At 35.7% G+C, this 19,077-nt stretch overlaps 2 protein-coding genes and 1 long non-coding RNA gene across 9 annotated transcripts; 1 reads left to right on the forward strand and 2 right to left on the reverse strand.

The window, feature by feature from the left end:
- Nucleotides 1-1,188: 1,188 nt before the first annotated feature.
- LOC140035880 (uncharacterized) lies at nt 1,189-5,137 on the forward strand. 4 transcript variants are annotated; one of them, XR_011839784.1, is made up of 3 exons: nt 1,189-1,782; nt 1,926-1,974; nt 4,650-5,137. It is a non-coding gene; the product is annotated as an uncharacterized lncRNA (long non-coding RNA). The 4 variants fall into 4 exon arrangements; XR_011839785.1 differs by lacking the exon at nt 4,650-5,137 and having other exon boundaries at nt 1,189-1,382; nt 1,504-1,782; nt 1,926-2,196; XR_011839783.1 differs by lacking the exon at nt 4,650-5,137 and having other exon boundaries at nt 1,189-1,382; nt 1,663-1,782; nt 1,926-2,196.
- A 2,858-nt stretch (nt 5,138-7,995) lies between these two features.
- LOC113727015 (pentatricopeptide repeat-containing protein ELI1, chloroplastic-like) lies at nt 7,996-11,345 on the reverse strand. 3 transcript variants are annotated; one of them, XM_027250964.2, is made up of 2 exons: nt 11,188-11,345; nt 7,996-10,168 (listed from the first exon to the last, which is right to left on the reverse strand). In XM_027250964.2, the coding sequence occupies exon 2, from the start codon at nt 9,988-9,990 to the stop codon at nt 8,107-8,109; it is 1,884 nt and encodes a 627-aa protein (XP_027106765.2). In that variant the 5' UTR covers nt 9,991-10,168; nt 11,188-11,345; the 3' UTR covers nt 7,996-8,106. The 3 variants fall into 3 exon arrangements, with proteins under 3 accessions (XP_027106765.2, XP_071931533.1, XP_027106766.2); XM_072075432.1 differs by having other exon boundaries at nt 7,996-10,150; nt 11,188-11,341; XM_027250965.2 differs by having other exon boundaries at nt 7,996-10,197; nt 11,188-11,341.
- Nucleotides 11,346-12,350: 1,005 nt separating this feature from the next.
- Nucleotides 12,351-19,073, reverse strand: LOC113727016 (uncharacterized). Of its 2 annotated transcripts, XM_027250967.2 has the most exons (11): nt 18,811-19,073; nt 17,730-18,117; nt 17,018-17,218; nt 16,636-16,872; nt 15,974-16,049; nt 15,726-15,860; nt 15,286-15,377; nt 13,535-13,717; nt 13,298-13,434; nt 12,699-12,957; nt 12,351-12,604 (listed from the first exon to the last, which is right to left on the reverse strand). In XM_027250967.2, exons 1-10 carry the CDS (start codon nt 18,969-18,971, stop codon nt 12,738-12,740), a joined length of 1,830 nt encoding a protein of 609 aa, XP_027106768.1. In that variant the 5' UTR covers nt 18,972-19,073; the 3' UTR covers nt 12,351-12,604; nt 12,699-12,737. The 2 variants fall into 2 exon arrangements, with proteins under 2 accessions (XP_027106768.1, XP_027106767.1); XM_027250966.2 differs by having other exon boundaries at nt 12,351-12,957.
- Nucleotides 19,074-19,077: the final 4 nt, after the last annotated feature.

Raw genomic sequence — 19,077 nt, forward strand, 5'->3', positions numbered from 1 at the left:
GTTGTTGAATCTGGCCCGTTTGACCCAACTTCTGAGAGTATGTCCTACGACCTTAATCTGCATAATTCGAGTAATGGGGCGCTGCTATTGCCGTGCTGCATGATTCTTTTCTTCTTTTTCCTTTAGCCGCTATTGCTGCCATTGCCGCTGCCACTTTGTTAGCCATTACTGCCACCATCACCTACTACGAAACTTTCAGCAACCCAAGAGACATAAATAGACAACCCAACAGACATAAATTGCCGCTACCACTTTGTTAGCCATTGCAACGAGGTTCCAAATTCAACAATGCTAGAGAGTTGCGTGAATGATGGAGATCAAGGTTTACGAACCCCTAATAAAATTGGATGAAGATGAATTGATTTATTAGATCAAGCCAGACTGAATTGACAGTGGAGGTGCCCAGATTTTTAGGATTCTTTGGGCAGCAAGATCCACCTAAATTCTGTGAGGTGCTATGGTAAATTTTGGCGATAAAGATTTTGGATCGAGTAAAGGAAGAAAAGGAAAGGAAAATGGAAGGGAAAAGCAAAATAGAAAAAATGAAAATTGAAGGAAAAAAAAAAGGAAGGAGCAAGATTTCTCCTATAAAATTTGTAAAGATACCTATGATAGTTAAGTCAAAGCACCAAAATTGAAAGAAAAAATGACAATAAAATAAAAAATATTAAAAAAATAATAATACATCACTTTCAGGTAGCATACAGGTTACCGGTTAAATTTCACTCTAGTCTAAAGCACGAGAGGGTAGTGTGGGTATTTTTAAATAATGAGGAGGTAGCGTATCAAATAGCCAAATTACAAGGAGGTTTTCTGTATTTTACCCTACTATATCCTTATACTATATAAGAATGAGTTAAGGGCAAAAATTTCAACCGCAAGGGTGGGGTTATTTTGGAAATAGTAAATATTATGTATTAGCTTAAAAGCTTTAGGTGCAACTTAACAAAGCATGTATTTGGATATGTTTACTAAAATAACCCCGTTTCATTACATTTAAAGTCCTCATTGATGAGCCATTGGGTATTGATGGAATGTATAATGAGTGTACAACTGTTTTTGCACTTTGTACACCCCATATATGCTTGTGTGTTGGTGTAATTACTGGAATACCCTTAGCAATCAATTATTCCTCTAGACGGACAAGTAAACGTTGCTTCGCCGTGGGAAGAGGCGCTATTGAAATCCTCCGCTGTCTGAAACGTTCCACTCCTTGCCGGGCTGTTATTGAGTGTTAATTGTTATGAGTGTTATGAGTGTTAATGGCTGCCGAACTGTTATCCCCTTTACGAGCGCCCCACGTAAGTCCGTTTCCCCCCGTTCAGTTTCAGTCTCTCGCCGAGTCCCTTTACAAAGGCCTGCCGCATCGTTTCCTCTTCCAGGTTTCAATTGCTTAGTCTCGACTTCTGTTAGCTAGATGAGTTAATGCTGTATGCACTTTACTCTGAAATTACCTATCTTGTGGCCGCGTTTCACGCCCCAAATGCCTTACTTGCTTGTTAGGGCTGCTAATGATTGGATAGGGGAGGCGTGAGAGTTCAAATGGGGCTTACACATTTCTTATGCTCTCCAATCCTGCTGTAATTATATTGATCATCCTATTTTCCCCTTATTAATTACACTCCAATTTAATTTCCGAACCGTGGGTATGTTAATGCCCAGACGGTTGATGCTCAGGTACCCCCTGTTCGCATTTCGGGATTGGGTTACTTCTTCGTGGCTCCATAGTAAGCAGCTCAGAATGCTCTTCAGCCGCAGCTATACCTGGTGGTTCAGCTTGAGGTTAGATTCCACCCCTCCCCCCAATTTTTCAGTTCTACCCTTATTTTTGTGAGTGTGTTCTTAGAACCTGCAATTAGCAACTTTTATTGCGTTGCCTAACTGCTGCCCTCTGTAATTTGACTGGGTTGGCTATGATCTTATAGGTTTGGAGCAACAGCAAGAATGAGCTCTCAGTGGGGATTTTGGCCTAAGGTTAGCTTTCAGCGTACCTCTACCTTTTAGTATTACCACCGACCTTGAATTTGCTACCGTTCTAATGTTGAACTGCCTTGCTGTTTTGAAAAGGGTAGCTTTCTTGCTCCAATGATTATATCGTTTATTGTTGATTTGGGTGTGCAGTTTTGACTTTACTTACTGCTAAATATGTTCCTTATTTTATTTTATATTGTATGAGAATCAAATTGTTATGTTGTATTCCAATCTCGACATTGCTATGCAGTTAATGGCAACTTAATCTATATTGAGAAGAAGGGGCAACTTAATCTATATTGAGAAGAAGCTATATGGGGCTTGCATGCACTAATTTGTGAAATGCAAGTTCGTCAGAGTCTATATGTAGAGAATGCTTGCTAAACCTGTTAATTAACTCCGAAATCTCAATCCTTACTTCAGTTTCCCTCTTATTCTTGTAATCTCCAAATTCAGCCGCAATTTCTCTGCTGTTACACCTGCACCAGTCCTCTCCCAATCTTAATGCAGAATTGAAGCCTTTAAATTGGCCTCAAAGTTGCCTTTTCTTACATCCTGCCTCATATTTATCTCACCCTTGCAATCTCCAATTCAGCCAACACTGCTGTGCAGTCACACTTGCACCCGTCCTCTCCTGATGTTAATGCAGAATTGAGGCCTTTTACTTGGCCTCAAGGTTGCCTTTTCTTGGCCTCTGCATAAGTAATATGAACCTTTTTACTAGGTTTATACAATTAAGTCAGCAACCAATAGGAACTTTTGTGAACAAATTCTGATAATCCTTTACGAGCTCTGATCATCATTCAACATTCACACTGCAAAGATCAAAGATTTATTAAGTCTCATCTAGGCTTCGGCTCTTTAACTCGAGCTCCAAACTAATAAAGCCTATGCTTTCTGGAAAATTTATAGAAGAAAGCAGACCTAATAAGTAGACAGGTAGCTAGGAATTTAGCCAACGAGGTGCCTGTACAGTTTGAGATTATACATAGGGCAGGAGATATAGAAGTTTCAGCTTATAACAGCCACTGGTCTAGCTTCTCCAACAGCCACGGGTCTGATTTCACCACCTCCTTCCCCTGTCAACCATGCATGCATGGATGCCCTGAAATAACAGATCAGAGGATCAAAATTACAGTTAATTTATACCGAAAGTTAATAATATATGGAATTTCTAGACCATAAATTAATCCTTGCATTTCAAAGATATCAAGATAAGGAGTAAGAAGTGACAAAGTAATTTAAGTTGATCTAAAAGGTCTGTTAAGTTCATTTCTGGAACTCAGAAATCCACTCCCGGAATGTTTAAACTCATACTAACCCTCCATAATGTTATACGTCTCTCTTTTCCTCTGCTTAAAAGGACAACAAATTATGCATAGATTTTTGTGCAAAAATAGTAACTGTTATTAATAGAAAAAGTCAGCGTCAAGATCCTTATTCAAGGAACAGAAGAGGTGATCACCATTGTGTGTACAGACTACAGCATCAATCTTTCAATAGGAATTTTTTTAATACTTGGGTTTATACTCATTTTCTCAGCATCAATCTTTAAATGATGAGTGTATGATAATGGTATTTTTTTTAATATAAAATTTTAGAAACTTGAAAATAGTATGGAAAATGATTGATGATATTTTCAAAAAATAACCATGGTTCCCTGCAAAACTAACCACAGTTACGAATTAAATATTGGAAGTGACCTCAGATAAGGAATCTTAAAGAAATAGTTATGCTAAGAAAGGGGAAAATTAAGCATTTAATTGGAAAGGCTAATAGCTCTTTTATTTTCTTTGATTTTTTCCCTATTTCTTTTGATTTCTGTTTGTATTTCTTAAATATTGGAAGTGACCTCAGATAAAGAATCTTAAAGAAATAGTTATGCTGAGAAAGAGGAAAATTAAGCATTTAATTGGAAAGGCTAATAGCTCTTTTTTTATTTTCTTTCATTTTTTTTCTATTACTTTTGATTTCTGTTTGTATTTGCTAAAAAGACAACATATACATAAGGACAAAACTTATGAAAAATAGAAAAATTGGGCAGTAAGCATTTATTAATAATCCGGAGAGTATAGTTTAAATTGTTCAATTACCTAAATACCCAAAGCAATCATGACTTAAATCGTAAAGCAAAGTTTGACTAGAAAATAAGTATACTAAATTTTCATTCAACTTAATTCTACTCATACGAGTTAGTGCTATAAGATTTTTGTTTTTGACAATTCAATTTTGATAACAAATATGTTAATTATATTGTTTTATGTAAGAGAAAAACATTTTAATTTTAGTTGTATGTTGATTAATCAATACTTTCATACTTATGAGTTTCATAAGAATAGAAAGGAATTTGTTTAATTATAATTTGTTGAGTTGCACCTAAATATGGTACTTAGACTACCAATCTAATTGCTGTTAAGAACAAACCTTACGCAAGTTGAGTGAAATGAGGATTTGCTTCTGTTTTATTGAATAAGAATGAAAATTTTGTTTAAAGTCAGTTTGATTCCTTGATCATACTTTAAATCCAGCTATTTTCCCTCTATTTAACGGAAGGATTTTTTTTTTTTATCAAAAAATCCATGAAATATTCCTTTATTAAGGTGCCTGCATAATACCCTTAAAGAGGATCTTCAATTTTTTTTGGTTGAGTCTTTTTTAAAAGTGTCATATGTATCCAGATTGGAATCAAGTCACACATGACTGTGGATGAACTATATCTTCGTAAATACTCCATTGCCTATTGAGGGATTGATAGTTAAAGGAAAATTTTCCATTAAAGGAAAATAACTTACACAAGTTTAAGGACCAATCCAATTATCATCTTCTACAAAGTCCAGAGAAGGAACCAGTGATGCAGCACCTGCACAACAAAAGGACGGCACCGCCAAGAAGCAACGCAACTGAGTACTTAAGGCTGCCCATTACGGACACCATAACTATAATAAAGGCTGCAATCTAATAAGTTTGCTATTAAGGACACCATCACAGTTTCGTTTAAAGGCTGTCTACTACTATTGCTATGACTAAATAAGGGACTCCATGGAGCCAGACCTACAGCAACAACTCTCTTTCTTCACTCCCATCTTTCCTTTATGGACTATTACTACTGTTCAACTTCTCCTACTTTATGGACTATTTCTGGTTTGCAACAGTAACTGCTGCTCATTATTTGATGTTTATTTCTTCTCACAATATATTATTGTTTGTTTCACAAAGCAACCTTTTTTCCCACAGGCACCAAACACCCGCGCGATGCGCGGGCACTCCCCCCCTAGTATGTTTCAAAGTTTATGTGTGACTTGGCTGCAGAGAGACAAGAAAAGAACGTAATTAATGAGCAAAAGCTGTACGGGTGAAGGAGCTCAACAGATTCAAAGGGACAATTAGAGACAAGACTCTGTGGAAGTTCTCACATGAAATGAGATAGGTGAGCTCCAAGCCACTCCTCCATTAAGGGAAAGCCAGCAAGGGGAAAAAGGATCAAGACACTGTGCTATAGGGCAACTCCATGAATGTGAAAAGAGAAAAATAGCTGTTACAATGATAACCCATAAAATTTGTGAAAATAATTTGATCTAACACTGTAATTTCCCTCTATTGTACCTGTTGAGAGAGCATATATATCTACCTTGTATATAAAAAGAAATCCAAATTACTGTAGCTAACCATCTTTTTGACACATGTATTGCATATATTTTTGACAAGTGGACCTTTGATTATTTTACCTAAATTTTTCTTTTCCTTTTTTGATTCAATTGGGCTAAAGAATTAAAATATTTTTTCTCCTTGAGAAAATCAACTCCATCTCTTCTTTTTCTTCTTGCAGTAACTACTGCCATCCCTGATCTATTTTATTTTTTATTTTTTAAAACTAATCTAACTAAGATTGTTGCCATGTTCTTTTTCTTTTTTTTTTGTCAAGATGATAGCTACTTAGCAAAAAAAATTCTTTATTATTTTTATCCCACTTTGCATTTTCTTTTCTTCCTTTTTTCTTCATCTCTAATCTCTTATGTTTGCTCTATTTCTTTATCATAATGTTATAGCCACCTGGCATTTGTTTGTTAAATTTATAGGATGATGTTTTTATTTGGTAGTCCTTCATGGATAAAAGGTGAAATATTAAAATATCTTAGAATTCATTTTATACCAATGATCATTTTCTATGAAAAATAGAACAAAAATTCATTCTTTTATTTTCTCCTCCCATGATTTGATTTCTGACTTCACATTTTGTTTCTTTTTTTTTTTTTTTTTTTTGGTTCCATTTTGTAATTATCTACAATTTTGTGTATTTTTTTAGGAGAAAGATATATCATGTGATGTTTCCACCAAGATAAATCTAGTTAGGCATTCTTGTATCTCCATTTTTCTCTATCTCTTTCTTTTTGCAATTACTTTATGGCCTGTTCAATTTAATTGAAGGATCCAATAAGATTTTGTATATATTTAAACTAAAGTGAATTTTTGTTTGTTTTTTAAGTACTCTAAGTGTTGTAGTATCAATTGGGTTGGTATTCAAGGATTGTAGTCGGTGGTGGAAGTCACAATTGAGACTTTCGGCCTAGAATGTGACTTGACAAAAAATTGTTAGAAAATTCAATTTTGATTAGGAAGATGGTTTTGCAATAAAAAATAGTTCAATTCTAATTTGTATATGTAGATCAAGAAACATAGCAATTCATATTTTTATCTAATCTTGCTATTTATATTCTGGAGCTGCAGGATAATGTTGTCACCTTTACGCGGAATTTAAATAGATGAACTGGATTCTTCTATCAAAAAGAAAAATATGAAAGTTTATAGTAAGCTATATTGATGTTGAAAATTGTACCATGTTTTAGCAGTTTTCTAAACTTTTTCTCATTATTAAAGTACTAAAAGTATTACGATTGCTTTTAATTTAGTTTTAACTAAAACTATACTACTATTAATACATCAATGCACTTATAGTGTATTAATTTTCTCTCCTTTTTGGGTATCATATAATAGTGGTTCAAAAATCTTTATTCAAATCACAATAAATAGGGAGGTTGAATTCATAAATGAGATTTCTTTTTACAACAAATTTTGAGAGAAATTTTATTTATTTTCCATATTTTGTTAATTGTATTCCTACAATAAACAAAAGTTATATGATAAAAATAATAGCGGAAGTATGATTAACAAAAATGAGAATTCAAATAATATTTGTCAATTTTAATTGCTTTGATGCTCAATTTTTCTCTTATATTTCTATTCATTCATCATGTGGCAAAATAATTTGATGCTATGCATTCGACTAAATTTCTAGGGTCCAAACTGTGCTTTGCACAGTTCAAGTACCTCTAGTTTTGCATAGAAGTTTCCAACAATGAGTCCCTTAAATGCAGCCACGGTTATCACTGCTATACCTCTTTTTGAGAAACACATGACTAACCTGATATTTGGTGCACTTCGTCTGGCGAAAAAGAATACCTGAAGAAGAATCTTAATTTTCCTTACTGGAACAAATTGAGTAGACAATGAACTAATTATGTCAACTGGGATACATAAGGAACTGAACTCAGACCGGTACAAAGACGAGGGAACAACCTATATCCCCTATTTGCCTGGAAATTTCTTTTCTCCGAGATCACATGCATATGCCGAAGCATAAAGCAAGATCACCACAAATTAAGTTGAATGCAACTGATGTGAAACTGAAGAACCCTTCTCCCTCCTTATCATGGCATGCATTTGCTGAAGAATACAGTACATTATCACAAATTGAATACAATACAACACGTACGAAACTGGAAACCCTTCTCCCGTTTTCATGGCGTTAGACTAATTTTACTAATGGTATACGTCTCAATTACATATGTACTATGACCTTAAACGAAACAGAGACTTCCATTTAAAATTTTACAATGTATTTTCTAAACGAAACAGAGACTTCCATTTAAAATTTTACAATGTATTTTCTAAACGAAACAGAGACTTCCATTTACAATTGTTTACAATGTATTTTCAATGTCGAACACAATATCGAAGCAACTTCAATGACTGACCAACAGAAACTTCCATTTCAACTTAGTCGGTGTACATTATAATGTAAAATCTAATTACAGTTTTGATAGCAAATGAATACAAAGGTTTCTCTATGTGTATCATTCACCAGTAATCACCGCAAGAGCAAGAACCATCCACAAAATGGTGAAATCGGTTTCGATCCCTCACAATTATTTTGCGTCCTGTAATTTTTGAGATGAGCTTAGTAACAGTATGACAATCTAGACATACCCTTAGGTTCTTGACAATCTTAATAGTAGTTCCCTGACTGGTACTTATAAGTCCAAAGCCAATTGCAAGCTTTTCACTATGAACTTCAAGCGATCGCTCTTTCTCAGTGTCTCCAATATCATGTAACACTGTGTCTATCTTAGGTACATATCCATGAGCTTTTAGCCGTCGATTCATCTCCTCTAACATCATGTAAATCTCTTTACTATTCGGGTGTTTCCAGTCACCAGAAAGAAATTCATGTACCTTGTTGTCCACCTCAATTGAACTGCAACCTGGCTCCTTTTGGACCCCACTTTGCTTCATCATTGACCTTACTCTTGCAACCCCGTCCCAATTGCCAGTAGCTGCATATATATTAGAAAGAAGAACAAAAGTTCCTGAATTTGCAATTTTCTGCTCCACAAGAGATCCCGCAATAACCTCTGCCAAATTCAGGTTTCCATGAAGTCTACATGCAGCGAGTAGAGTTCCCCATAAAATAGGATCCGGGTCAATCTTCATGTTCTTAATGAGCTGATACGCATCTTCCAAGTGCCCAGCACGGCCAAGAAGATTTACCATACATCCATAATGCTCAACCTTAGGCTGAAACCCATATTCATCTTTCATTAAATTAAAAAAGGCCCAACCTTCAGAGATCAGTCCAGCATTAGCACAAGCATTTAAAATACCAAGAAATGTTATATCAGTTGGTTCAACACACATTCGACGCATCTCATTAAACAACTCTAATGCTTCTCGGCTAAGCCCATGCATTGCATATCCCAGAATCATGGAATTCCATGCAACAACATCCTTCAAGATCATTCCATCAAACACTGCCCTAGCATCCTCCAAACTTCCACATTTGCTGTACATATCAACCAAAGCAGTACCAACATGGACATTTATTTTAATGCCATTATTCTTCAGGTAAGAATGAACCCACAGGGCTGACTCCAAAGACCCCAATTGCCCACATGCAGAAAGAATTGCAAGCATAGTCACTTCATTAGGCTTCACCTTTGCCAATAACATCTGCCTAAAAAGTACTAGAGCTTCATTTGGCCTTCCATGCTGAGTATACCCATCAATCATCACATTCCAGCAGACTACATCCCTGTCATCCATCTCATTGAACAAAGCTCTCGCCTCATCAACATCCCCACTCTTTGCATACCCAGTAATCATTGCCGTCAATGAAACCAAACTTCTTTCAGGCATTGTGTCAAACAATTGACGGGCAGACACCACATCACCACTTCTTGCATAAATATCCACAAGTGCAGTTCTCACATATGTATCACAGTCAAATCTGAACTTGAGGGCTTGGCAATGAAGAGCTCGCCCAAGATCAAAAGGGCAAGCTTTAAGGATAGCTGAGAACGTAAATGCATTGGGTTCAACGTTTTCCATGAGCATTTGAATGTAGTAAACCAAAGCTTCATTATGAAGATTATTCATGGCATGGCTATGAATGATGGTAGTGTAAAAGAAAACATTGGGATTGTGAGATTTCTTGAAAAGTGTAACTGTCTGTTGAAGATAGCCAAAAGAAGAGTAAGAGCGCTGGAGCTTGAAATTCAAGACAGGGTGATTTTCAAAGCCATGACGTATGAGGAATGCATGAATTTGTCGAATGTGATTGATGGTTTTTGATTTGTCAATAAAAAATGCAAGGTTATCAGGAGATGGTGGAGAATAATTTTTCTTGATGGTTGTTTTGGTCGGTGTAAGTGTTGGTGGAGCGGTAAAAAGGGAAGTTGAAGACATGATTTACTAGCTGTGCCCCCAAAGCTTAGCTTTCACAAGATTCAAGTTGTCAGAGAAACAATTAAACCTGAATGCTGGAGGGTCATTACTGGTGCAAGCATCTAAGATATCCATTCTATGTAAGACTAAGTAAACGCTGGACTAGCTGAGGAGTCAATTTCTGCAGCAAGCAATTTCCCTTGTTGAGATAAAACCCGGAATTAGTGCCTAACAAATTAGAACTCAGGAAGAATCATGTAAGATACACTTGAAATAAATGGAACAAGTTAAGAAGTGACAAACAATTATAGGCACTAGTGCATGTTGGTGTTTTTAGTTAATTTCAGAAATTTTTGTACTATCGGTTTATTCATTGCAAGTAAAGAAGTACGTCAATCAATTACAGAAGTTACCTTGATATGTCATGTTTGTCGCAATGCATTTCGACTATACAGCCTATGAATACAGATTTTTTACTGAAAAAAAGCCAGAGGCTTAAAAAAGAGAAACTCAAAGAATTTTCTGGAATTTTTTTGTTACTTCTCTACTCTACTAGAGTTGGATTTCTGACAAATCTTACTGTAATTTCCCTCCTTTTATTTTCTTTTCTTTTCTTGCACCAGCTTGCCTTGTGAAGTCCTAGAAGAGCAATATGAAACCAAAGAAAGAAGAACAATCAAAGCACATCAACCTACTTCCTCCCGGAAAAGTTCACCTTGTGTATCAATTATCAGCCAAACTTCAGAAGAATTCCTCCCTCAAACTGTTATCTTTTGTGCACTTAAATACAGAATGATGCACTCTTCCACTTACTAATCTTTTGTAAAAGCTCTTGGTTCTACCATTTCAATTCCATGAAGATAGAGAATGCATTAACAAACTTCTAATTTTCCATCAAATATTGCTGGTAGAATCTCATATTCATCATATTTTACAACCACTGAATAACATAATCTCGAATTGGCACAGTAAAAAACTACCTCAAAACCCACAAGGGTCACATCAAAATCGAAACATAATGAGATATTTAAGCCAGTAATTGCTTCAAACAGTGGGCAGGCATCTTCAACTACCTTTCTTAATTCACACTATACAAACGCTAGTTGATTTCTTTTGTGCATTCCCAATGTTCGGGTACGTGGATTTACAGCTAAATTTGCAGTTAGATATTGTGGTCAAGTACAGAAAGACTAGTAGAGATAGAGAAGATGTATTCACCTGAGGAGCTTGAAAACTGCTGCTTAGGAGTCAGAGAGAAATGCCGGAGGGAAGAAAGATGGAGCCATGCTGATTAGTCCATTTCTGTTTTCCTTTCCTTTCAGGATAGCTTTGCGGAGATGGATTTGTTTGCGACGTCGTTTCCTTCCCTATTTGCTACCAGAGAATATTTCCTAGTAGCATTTATTTCTCATTAACATATATTATTTGAGTAATTTCACCTTTTCCTTCAAAAAAAAAAAAAAAAGTGATTTCATTTTGGTTACTATTTCCAAATTGAGACTTTTTATTCGTCTGAGGTGAATTTTTCCCAAACCCTTTAACAAGAGCACATGTTAGCCAAACCGTACTAGTTGTTTTTATTCTTAATATGGAATTGAGTCCTCAAATGCTGGAAAATCAACTCCGTACAAAAATCAATCTCCCAAATCAACTTTTCAAGATTTCACTCGGCGCATTAAAATATAGTTAAAAAATGAATCAAACTATTTGATACCCGAATTGAACTCGACTTGATAAAAACTCGTTCAAATTTAATTCGTTAACTACTCAAGCCAAATTTGAATAATGTTTTATATTTGATAACATTCAATTCGATTAAAAAAAAAAAAAACTCTCTCGAACTTGGTTTGACAAATAAACAGGTCAAATTTGAACAAAATTTTATATTCGTTAAAATAATCAAACAAGTTTCAACACTAAAATGTTCGACTTAATTAAGTTCATTTACACCCCTACATTAAAAAATTCAAAGTTCAAAAAAAAGAATCCCTAACAAGCATTACAAAAAACAAAAAGCAAAAAAAAAAAAAGAAAAAGAAAAAAGCCCTCATAATTCTTGTTACGTGTCAATAGAAATTTGACGTAATTTAAAACAATATGAAAATATCACCCGTGATCTCCCTTATTTATCTTGTGGTGCACATTTGCTTAAATTTTTACGCCAACTATTCTTTGTTGCTCCGGATTAAAATCCAAATTTAAGTTGCGTAAAAAACGAAGCAGAAAAGAAAAGAAAGAAAGAAAATCTTAACCAAGCAACAAGAACTATAATAAGAAGCAAAATTATCAAGCTTTGGACTTGCTTGAATCCGAGTTCGGGCCCTACAAAATATTGAACCACAAAATGTATTCCATTTTTACACTAACATATGCTTTAAACATTATTGTCAAAAACTTCCTTTTACATAAAATCAATACTTTAGCAAGTTCAAATTGCCAAATTCATCTTTTCCAAATCATAAAAATGCACCACCCCCTAGTTACATATATTCTTGAACTTGATCCACCTGAGTCAACCTTATACAAGCACTCAGCTAGAAATCAAACAGGGCTCAAGTCATACAAGTTAAACAAACCATCCCCAGCCACTCAAAACAAGCCATTCCAAGCTTCTTCTTTTTTTCCCCCCTTGCTCCTGAAAACAAGTAGCATTGTTCTTTGATCTGCTACAGATTGGAGGAGGGATTTTAAGAATAGAAGAAAAAAAATAAGAAAATATGATGATCTACATTCTTTCGGCACAAAACTGAAGCTTATGAGGACGAATTTTAATCCTCAGAGTCTCTGCTTTCAGGAAGTACTATTCCTTCTGAATTGATGAACCTGTTTGTTGCACCAAAAACATCAGCTAGTCGCAGAACTGTTGTTTGACATGTAGCAGTCATTGGTAGGAATGTATCTGGAAGGCTAGGGACACATTCAGGGAGAAACTCTATCTTTATGGATGTTCGAGTATACAGGCCGAGCACTGCCCGACAAAATATGAATCTGCAAAAGCGCAACATACTTTCACCTTCAAAACGTATATTATTTTCAAAAAGAGGCTCTTCTAAAGCCAAAGGACAGTCTACTACAATGAACCCAAAATTTAAAACCAAATAATAATAATAAAGGATCTTAAAGCCCATAAAGCAATGTGTCTTTCGGATGGTCCAACATTTAGCTGCTTTTACTGTAAGTGGAAGTCAAAACCCTTGATGTGCTGAACTACTGATAGCTTGAAATTCATGTTCACCAGAGGTCCATAAGTTCAAGCAACAAATAAGTTCAAATCAAATAGGTACTAGGCAAAGGATAATTGAGAAAAGAATAAGCAGCACTTAATTACCTCAGGAGGAGTCGTCTTATGAATGGATCAGCCAAAATTTGAGCCCAAACAGGATTAAGATTGTCTGATACAGCCAGTAATGATCCCCACTCATTTAACGATGAGGAAAGCAACTTCTCAGCTTTATTATACAAATCCTGACAACACATACTTCTTCTGAGACCTTGCAGATCCTTAAAGAAAATTAAACTAAAAAGTGGAAAAAACTGAAGGGAACACTATTGACTACTATCTAACCGTCTCAATATCAGAGCTGGTAAAACCAAGCATAAGAATAAAAGCCTGCAGAGGAGCTGTCAGGAAATTGGTGAATGGACTTCCACCAGGCTGGCGAGAAGAGTCAACAGCTGATATAGGCAATGAGGCAGTGGGTGACAGGAGCATGGCAACTGGCTCTCCTTTTTCGGCTCCATCTATAGCCTATCCACGGTGCATGCCACAACTAGGTGATGTCAGTAGTTATCAACTCCTAGAAATTGATTTATCAGTACTTTAAGAAATGTTTCCTTGCAAGAGTTTCAGAAGTTTAAGCGATTTTCCTACCTCTCAGAACCACAGTTCAGTGTAGCCTAAGTTCAAGTATGTTCTACAAGGAATAGTTCTTATTCTGATTGGATTGCTATAGGGATGAAATTAAATACTCTAATAAAAAGCTTAGTGCCATCAATCAACTGAGGCGGATAACAGATCAGAGAAGACAAAAACAGGTATCACAGGAAGGTACTGTGTGCAGATGCTCTCCTAAGACAAGAATACCCCTTCAAATATCAAACAACCATTTCAGTGAAAGCAATATCTTCCTACAGCTTTTAAAATTCCAAAGCAGACACGAATGGGCACTAGAGCAATTTTGGTCTACAGGCTAGCTGAATCTGTCAACATTCATATGACACCGATGCGAATGTGACATTACCCTAGCTAACAGAAATGTAACCACTCTACAAAAGCTAATCATGACATTCAATTAGGGTCGCATACATAGAGATATCTAAGTGTATAGAACTCCCACCAATCCTACTGAGTGAAAGTCAAGTTCTGTCCATGTCTCTAAACACCCGCTTGCTCACTTAGAAATGATACATAAATAAAAAAAGATGATATGTAGAACCCAGGTTATTTAGTTTCTCTGTGAAACGACTAAGCCATTTTACAAGATACCTCCTCAGAGGCAAAAAGGGTCCTTGAATTGACATGTTATGAACTCTCTCCTGTTACCTTCTAGACTAAAATCACCTCTTCTTCACAGACATGCTTTTACAAGAAAAAATTTAATCCTCAAAACATATATATTTGTTGGGAAACCAAAACTCTCAAGAGTATGCTAACATGCTAGCTTTCTCATGCACAGAGACGTGTCAGCCCAAGGTCAAATAAAAGATTTTCTACAGAACAAAATCTAGAATTGATGAAAATCACAAGGCTTTGTGCTATGGAAGAAATTAGTGCAAATGCACATGACTGAAAGACTTCTTTTAATTGGACCCCTCATAATTCCTTCTTTTAGTATAACATGAGACATACATATGTAGCCAAAAATGATACTGAAAAAGTGAGAAAACAAAAAACTGAGAACCTATGTCATTATGAATATCTGGAGAATGTGTTTTCGCATTTGAAGATTTCATTGTTAAGATGAAATAGAGGTTTGCTGGATCTCAGTGTTTCACACAAAAGTTTGATCCTACATGGAAGCTAAGCTGATGATGGGAAGTTAAGATGATGGTGATCTCATTAAGATAGCATAACAAAATGCCTTTTGCCAGTCAAGTGTTTACAGATGACTTTATGGTCTGTTTGACTAGACCCTACATGGAAGCTTTACTGTGAGAATCTCCATATGGCATAGAACTGGAACATAGAATACATCAAATACTCAAGTGATAAGACATCCAAGCATCATCTTCATTTCCAACACTTGGCATATATAAAGCCGCTTATAGTTAACTTCGGGAATAAATTATACAAGAAGCCCATCTCCTAGTACATACCTTGAATGCTCTGCTAATGTCACTGTCAACTATTAGGAAGAGTGGCGTTCTTGTAAATGGAATTAAATCACAAGGATAGATGCAATTTGAACCTGAAAATTTAGTTTGGTCAGCATGAAAGATTATGACAATCAAAATTCAACAGGACAGCAAAAATCACTAGTTGATCAAATTCAGATTACTTATGCAGAGTGAATACATGCAAATAATACTTGTTCTCTTAATTTTGGGAGAATCCAAACCAGATGTACAATCATTAGCTAAACCAAGCCACCAACTGAATTAGGCAAATCATTCTATGACTAACAAATTAACTAAACCAACCCACCAACTGAAAGGGATGATTTAATAGCGACTAAAAGAAACGGAAAAAAAAAAAGCAGTAGTTTATGATTAGGGAATCCTAACTTGTAATTGTTAGTCTATCTAAGAATAGATACCTCCACTTCCACGCCCACCAATATTTAAACAACCAGTGCGGTTATCTAAGCAGCCCACATCACTGTGAACAGAAGTAGGATTTGATCGGTCATTTTCAGCATGGGATGAAGATGACAAACTTTGCCCACTGATCCCTGAAGCATATAAAAATGTGTACATAGTTTACCTTAAGCAATTAGACAATGTAAATTATCAAGGATTATAACAGAAACTACAAAAATTCATCATGGAAGAGACACGGGCACACCTTTGTCACCTGAAGCTGACATGTATATTAAGAAAACCCCATCAGGAGGAAGCTCCTCGCAGATTGTGGATAATACCTGCATGATGCGTCCTAGCCAATTGAAGTTCTTTTGCATAACATTGTTTTCTTAAGAGCTCATTGAAAGTCCTCAACCATAAATTCAATCTATTTTTGAATTCCTCACACATTTAGTAATACAGTTAGCAGCAGAACTGTTCCTTTAATCTTCACAAAAAGGAAAAAAAAAAAATCCTATCGCAAACTAATATCAACTACTACATATTATATTTTAGTAGAAGGGATAATTCTCATACTAACATTCTATGCATTCAGCTCCAACTTGTAAATAATTGCTAACTAAGAAGATTCTGATTCATATTATGCAAAAACTTTATTGTTTTTACATCCACAGACCATCTATAATTCAAATTGGCACCTCCACATTAACTAGTGTTTCCCCAAGTATAAAAATACATTCATGTTACTGTCTTGAATTTAAGCCCTAAAAAACTACTTTTATCTTTTGATCAAATAAGTGGTGCCTGGTCTGTAGTCCAGAACATAATTCATCTTAAGGGTTTAGCTTGAGATCTTTATGGACATGCACATATACATGGGCTGCACAAAAGTAATAACATAACCACTAAAGACTAGCTACTCACAGCAACGAAATGTGTAACAGAAGGACGATATAAGATTGCTTTTCTTGGATTTGGTGGCAACATAGGATCAGTTATATCCTGGGAATAGTTGATGTGACTGTGTCCTGGAGCCCCATTCTGGCCAATGCTATTACCACTTGGAGGAGCAGCACCTGTCTGGTAAAATGAACCGCTAGGCTCCCACTCCAGGCACTGTAGCATTCTGAAAGTGTCAAGTGTGAGTTCTGAAAATTTGACCTGATCAATTGATAACAAAACCGCATCAATTAGCTAAATAGGAAGCATCACCAGTTGGTACTTCATAATTTAGACAAAAAAACCAAGAACTTCACTGGAACTTAGACTATGATGTGCCTCGAGAACAAGCGTAAGATGCACAAACCTCATTAGGATGGTAGCTGCACAATAATGCATCTTTCAGTTTTAGCTTTCTCTTTGCCTCAGCAGCATTTGGTATGGAATCTGGATGGAGATCCAGTACCACACTATATCTCAAAGGCCTCAAATTCATAAAAGCTGTGTCAGCTTTTAGAAATTTAACTATTTCCTGAACCACCAGCTTCCATTCTTTAAAGTCAGTTTCCTGGAAACATCATTCAACTGTCGCTCATACATGTGTAATAAACAAGAGGACCAAGAACTCTTAAAACTTAGAAAAAATATTAATTAGAAAACTAGAAATGGTCCATTTCAATCTCTTGGCACTAAAATGATAACATTGCAAACCATCTCTTATTACACAATATTACCACGTCAAACCACAAAATATATCTAATTGATAACTAAACAATTTGAGCCTTTGCTCACCAATTGTACAGTTTTACCCAATATTAACAAAATCACTTATCGTTTCTTGGAAAAAAAAGATAACTAAACAAAAGTTTCAGACATAGAGAAATGCATGTGAAAGAAAATTTTTTCTTATAATGAAAGTGGAAAATTTTGCATATTAAACTGAAAAGATGAATTCATATTAGAACATACAGAAATCACACTTGAGAAAATGTTACTAACAGGCAATGCTTAACGTGGCTCAATTAGTAAAAACACATTAGGGGTGAAGCTTAGGACTGTTAAGTGCTGATAGATGTAACCTGGTATGTCCTCTTGCAATCATCAAGTAGCATCTTGAATTGATTCACTAACTGATACACCACATCTCGCCGACTCAACACCAAACAAACAGTCAAAAACCGAGCAAGAAATCTCAACTGCTTGAATGCGATGTTAATTTCTTGGAACATTCCATCCTTGAAATACTCCCTCGTTAGTATTGCCTCATAAAATATATATGATTCAGACAAATAACTAGCCTCGCTTGTTCTCATATACTGCCCAAAATAAAGCTGGCCAATCCGTGAAGCAATATCCCCAATCTCCCATCTCTTTAGACCTGCTTCCACCAGCTTCTGCCGGTTCTCTTGTTGAAACTTCCACAATTGGGTGTAAATCTTGAAAACTTTAGAGAAATAAGTATCATACCTGGGTAAATTTTTCAAAAGAAAAATCATTAAGACCAAAATGATCAGCATCATGCAACAGTCTCAATTTCAGGAAACCGGTAGTTATTAACTTCAACCGTTTAGAGAGATCGATACCAGATGCCCACATACACACACACACACACATGTGGCTATCAGTTACAAGGTATCCAGCCTGGGAACAAAGATTTCTATCTTCACACTGTTTTTTCAAGTAAATGTAAGTTCAACAAATTGTACAAAAACACAGGCAATGCACACAAATGCATAGGCTACGCTGTTTGACGAATATCAATGAAACTTCCAGTAAAGGGACAACTTCTGAAAGAATACAGTGATCCTCAATTCCCCAAAAAACCCAATTCCCCCAAAATCATATTTTCTTTACTCCCCTACTATCTCAGTTACCAACGCGAAAAAACCCATGATCCTCCGAACCGAAAGTACAGTACAACCGAATACCGTACGTCCCATTCAAATTCTTGTCTCCAATTCAACAAATTTAATACTTGGCTCTATTCCAATTCCTTTTTGTTTTCCTCTCTCTCTCTCTCTTTTAACTATCAACAGAACTCACCAAAGATTTTCTGCACGTGAACATCATTCAATACAAATAACATCAACCCACAAGTGAAAATGCCAAATGAACCAAGGAAAAAACGTAAATAAGGAAAAGGGTCTTTTTCTTCTTTACCTATTACGTTGGTAATAAGGCAAATCCCTGATCTTGGAAAACTTCTTATCAGCTTTTGCCACCAAAGACCAATAAACTTCACTCACAGGAAGATTAAAATTCCCAACATTACTGTTAACATTACTGCTACTACTGCTGTTGTAAAGATGCTGCTGTGACATTTTACAATCTGATGTTCATGGATTCAATACAAATGGTCTTTCTTTCTTTCCTCAACTGTTATGTTATTTTTTGCTTGTATTTGTGGGCTGATACCGGCAAGCAGCA

This window comes from Coffea arabica, chromosome 2c (assembly GCF_036785885.1).
Source record: "Coffea arabica cultivar ET-39 chromosome 2c, Coffea Arabica ET-39 HiFi, whole genome shotgun sequence".
In the NCBI taxonomy this organism is placed as follows: Eukaryota; Viridiplantae; Streptophyta; class Magnoliopsida; order Gentianales; family Rubiaceae; genus Coffea; species Coffea arabica.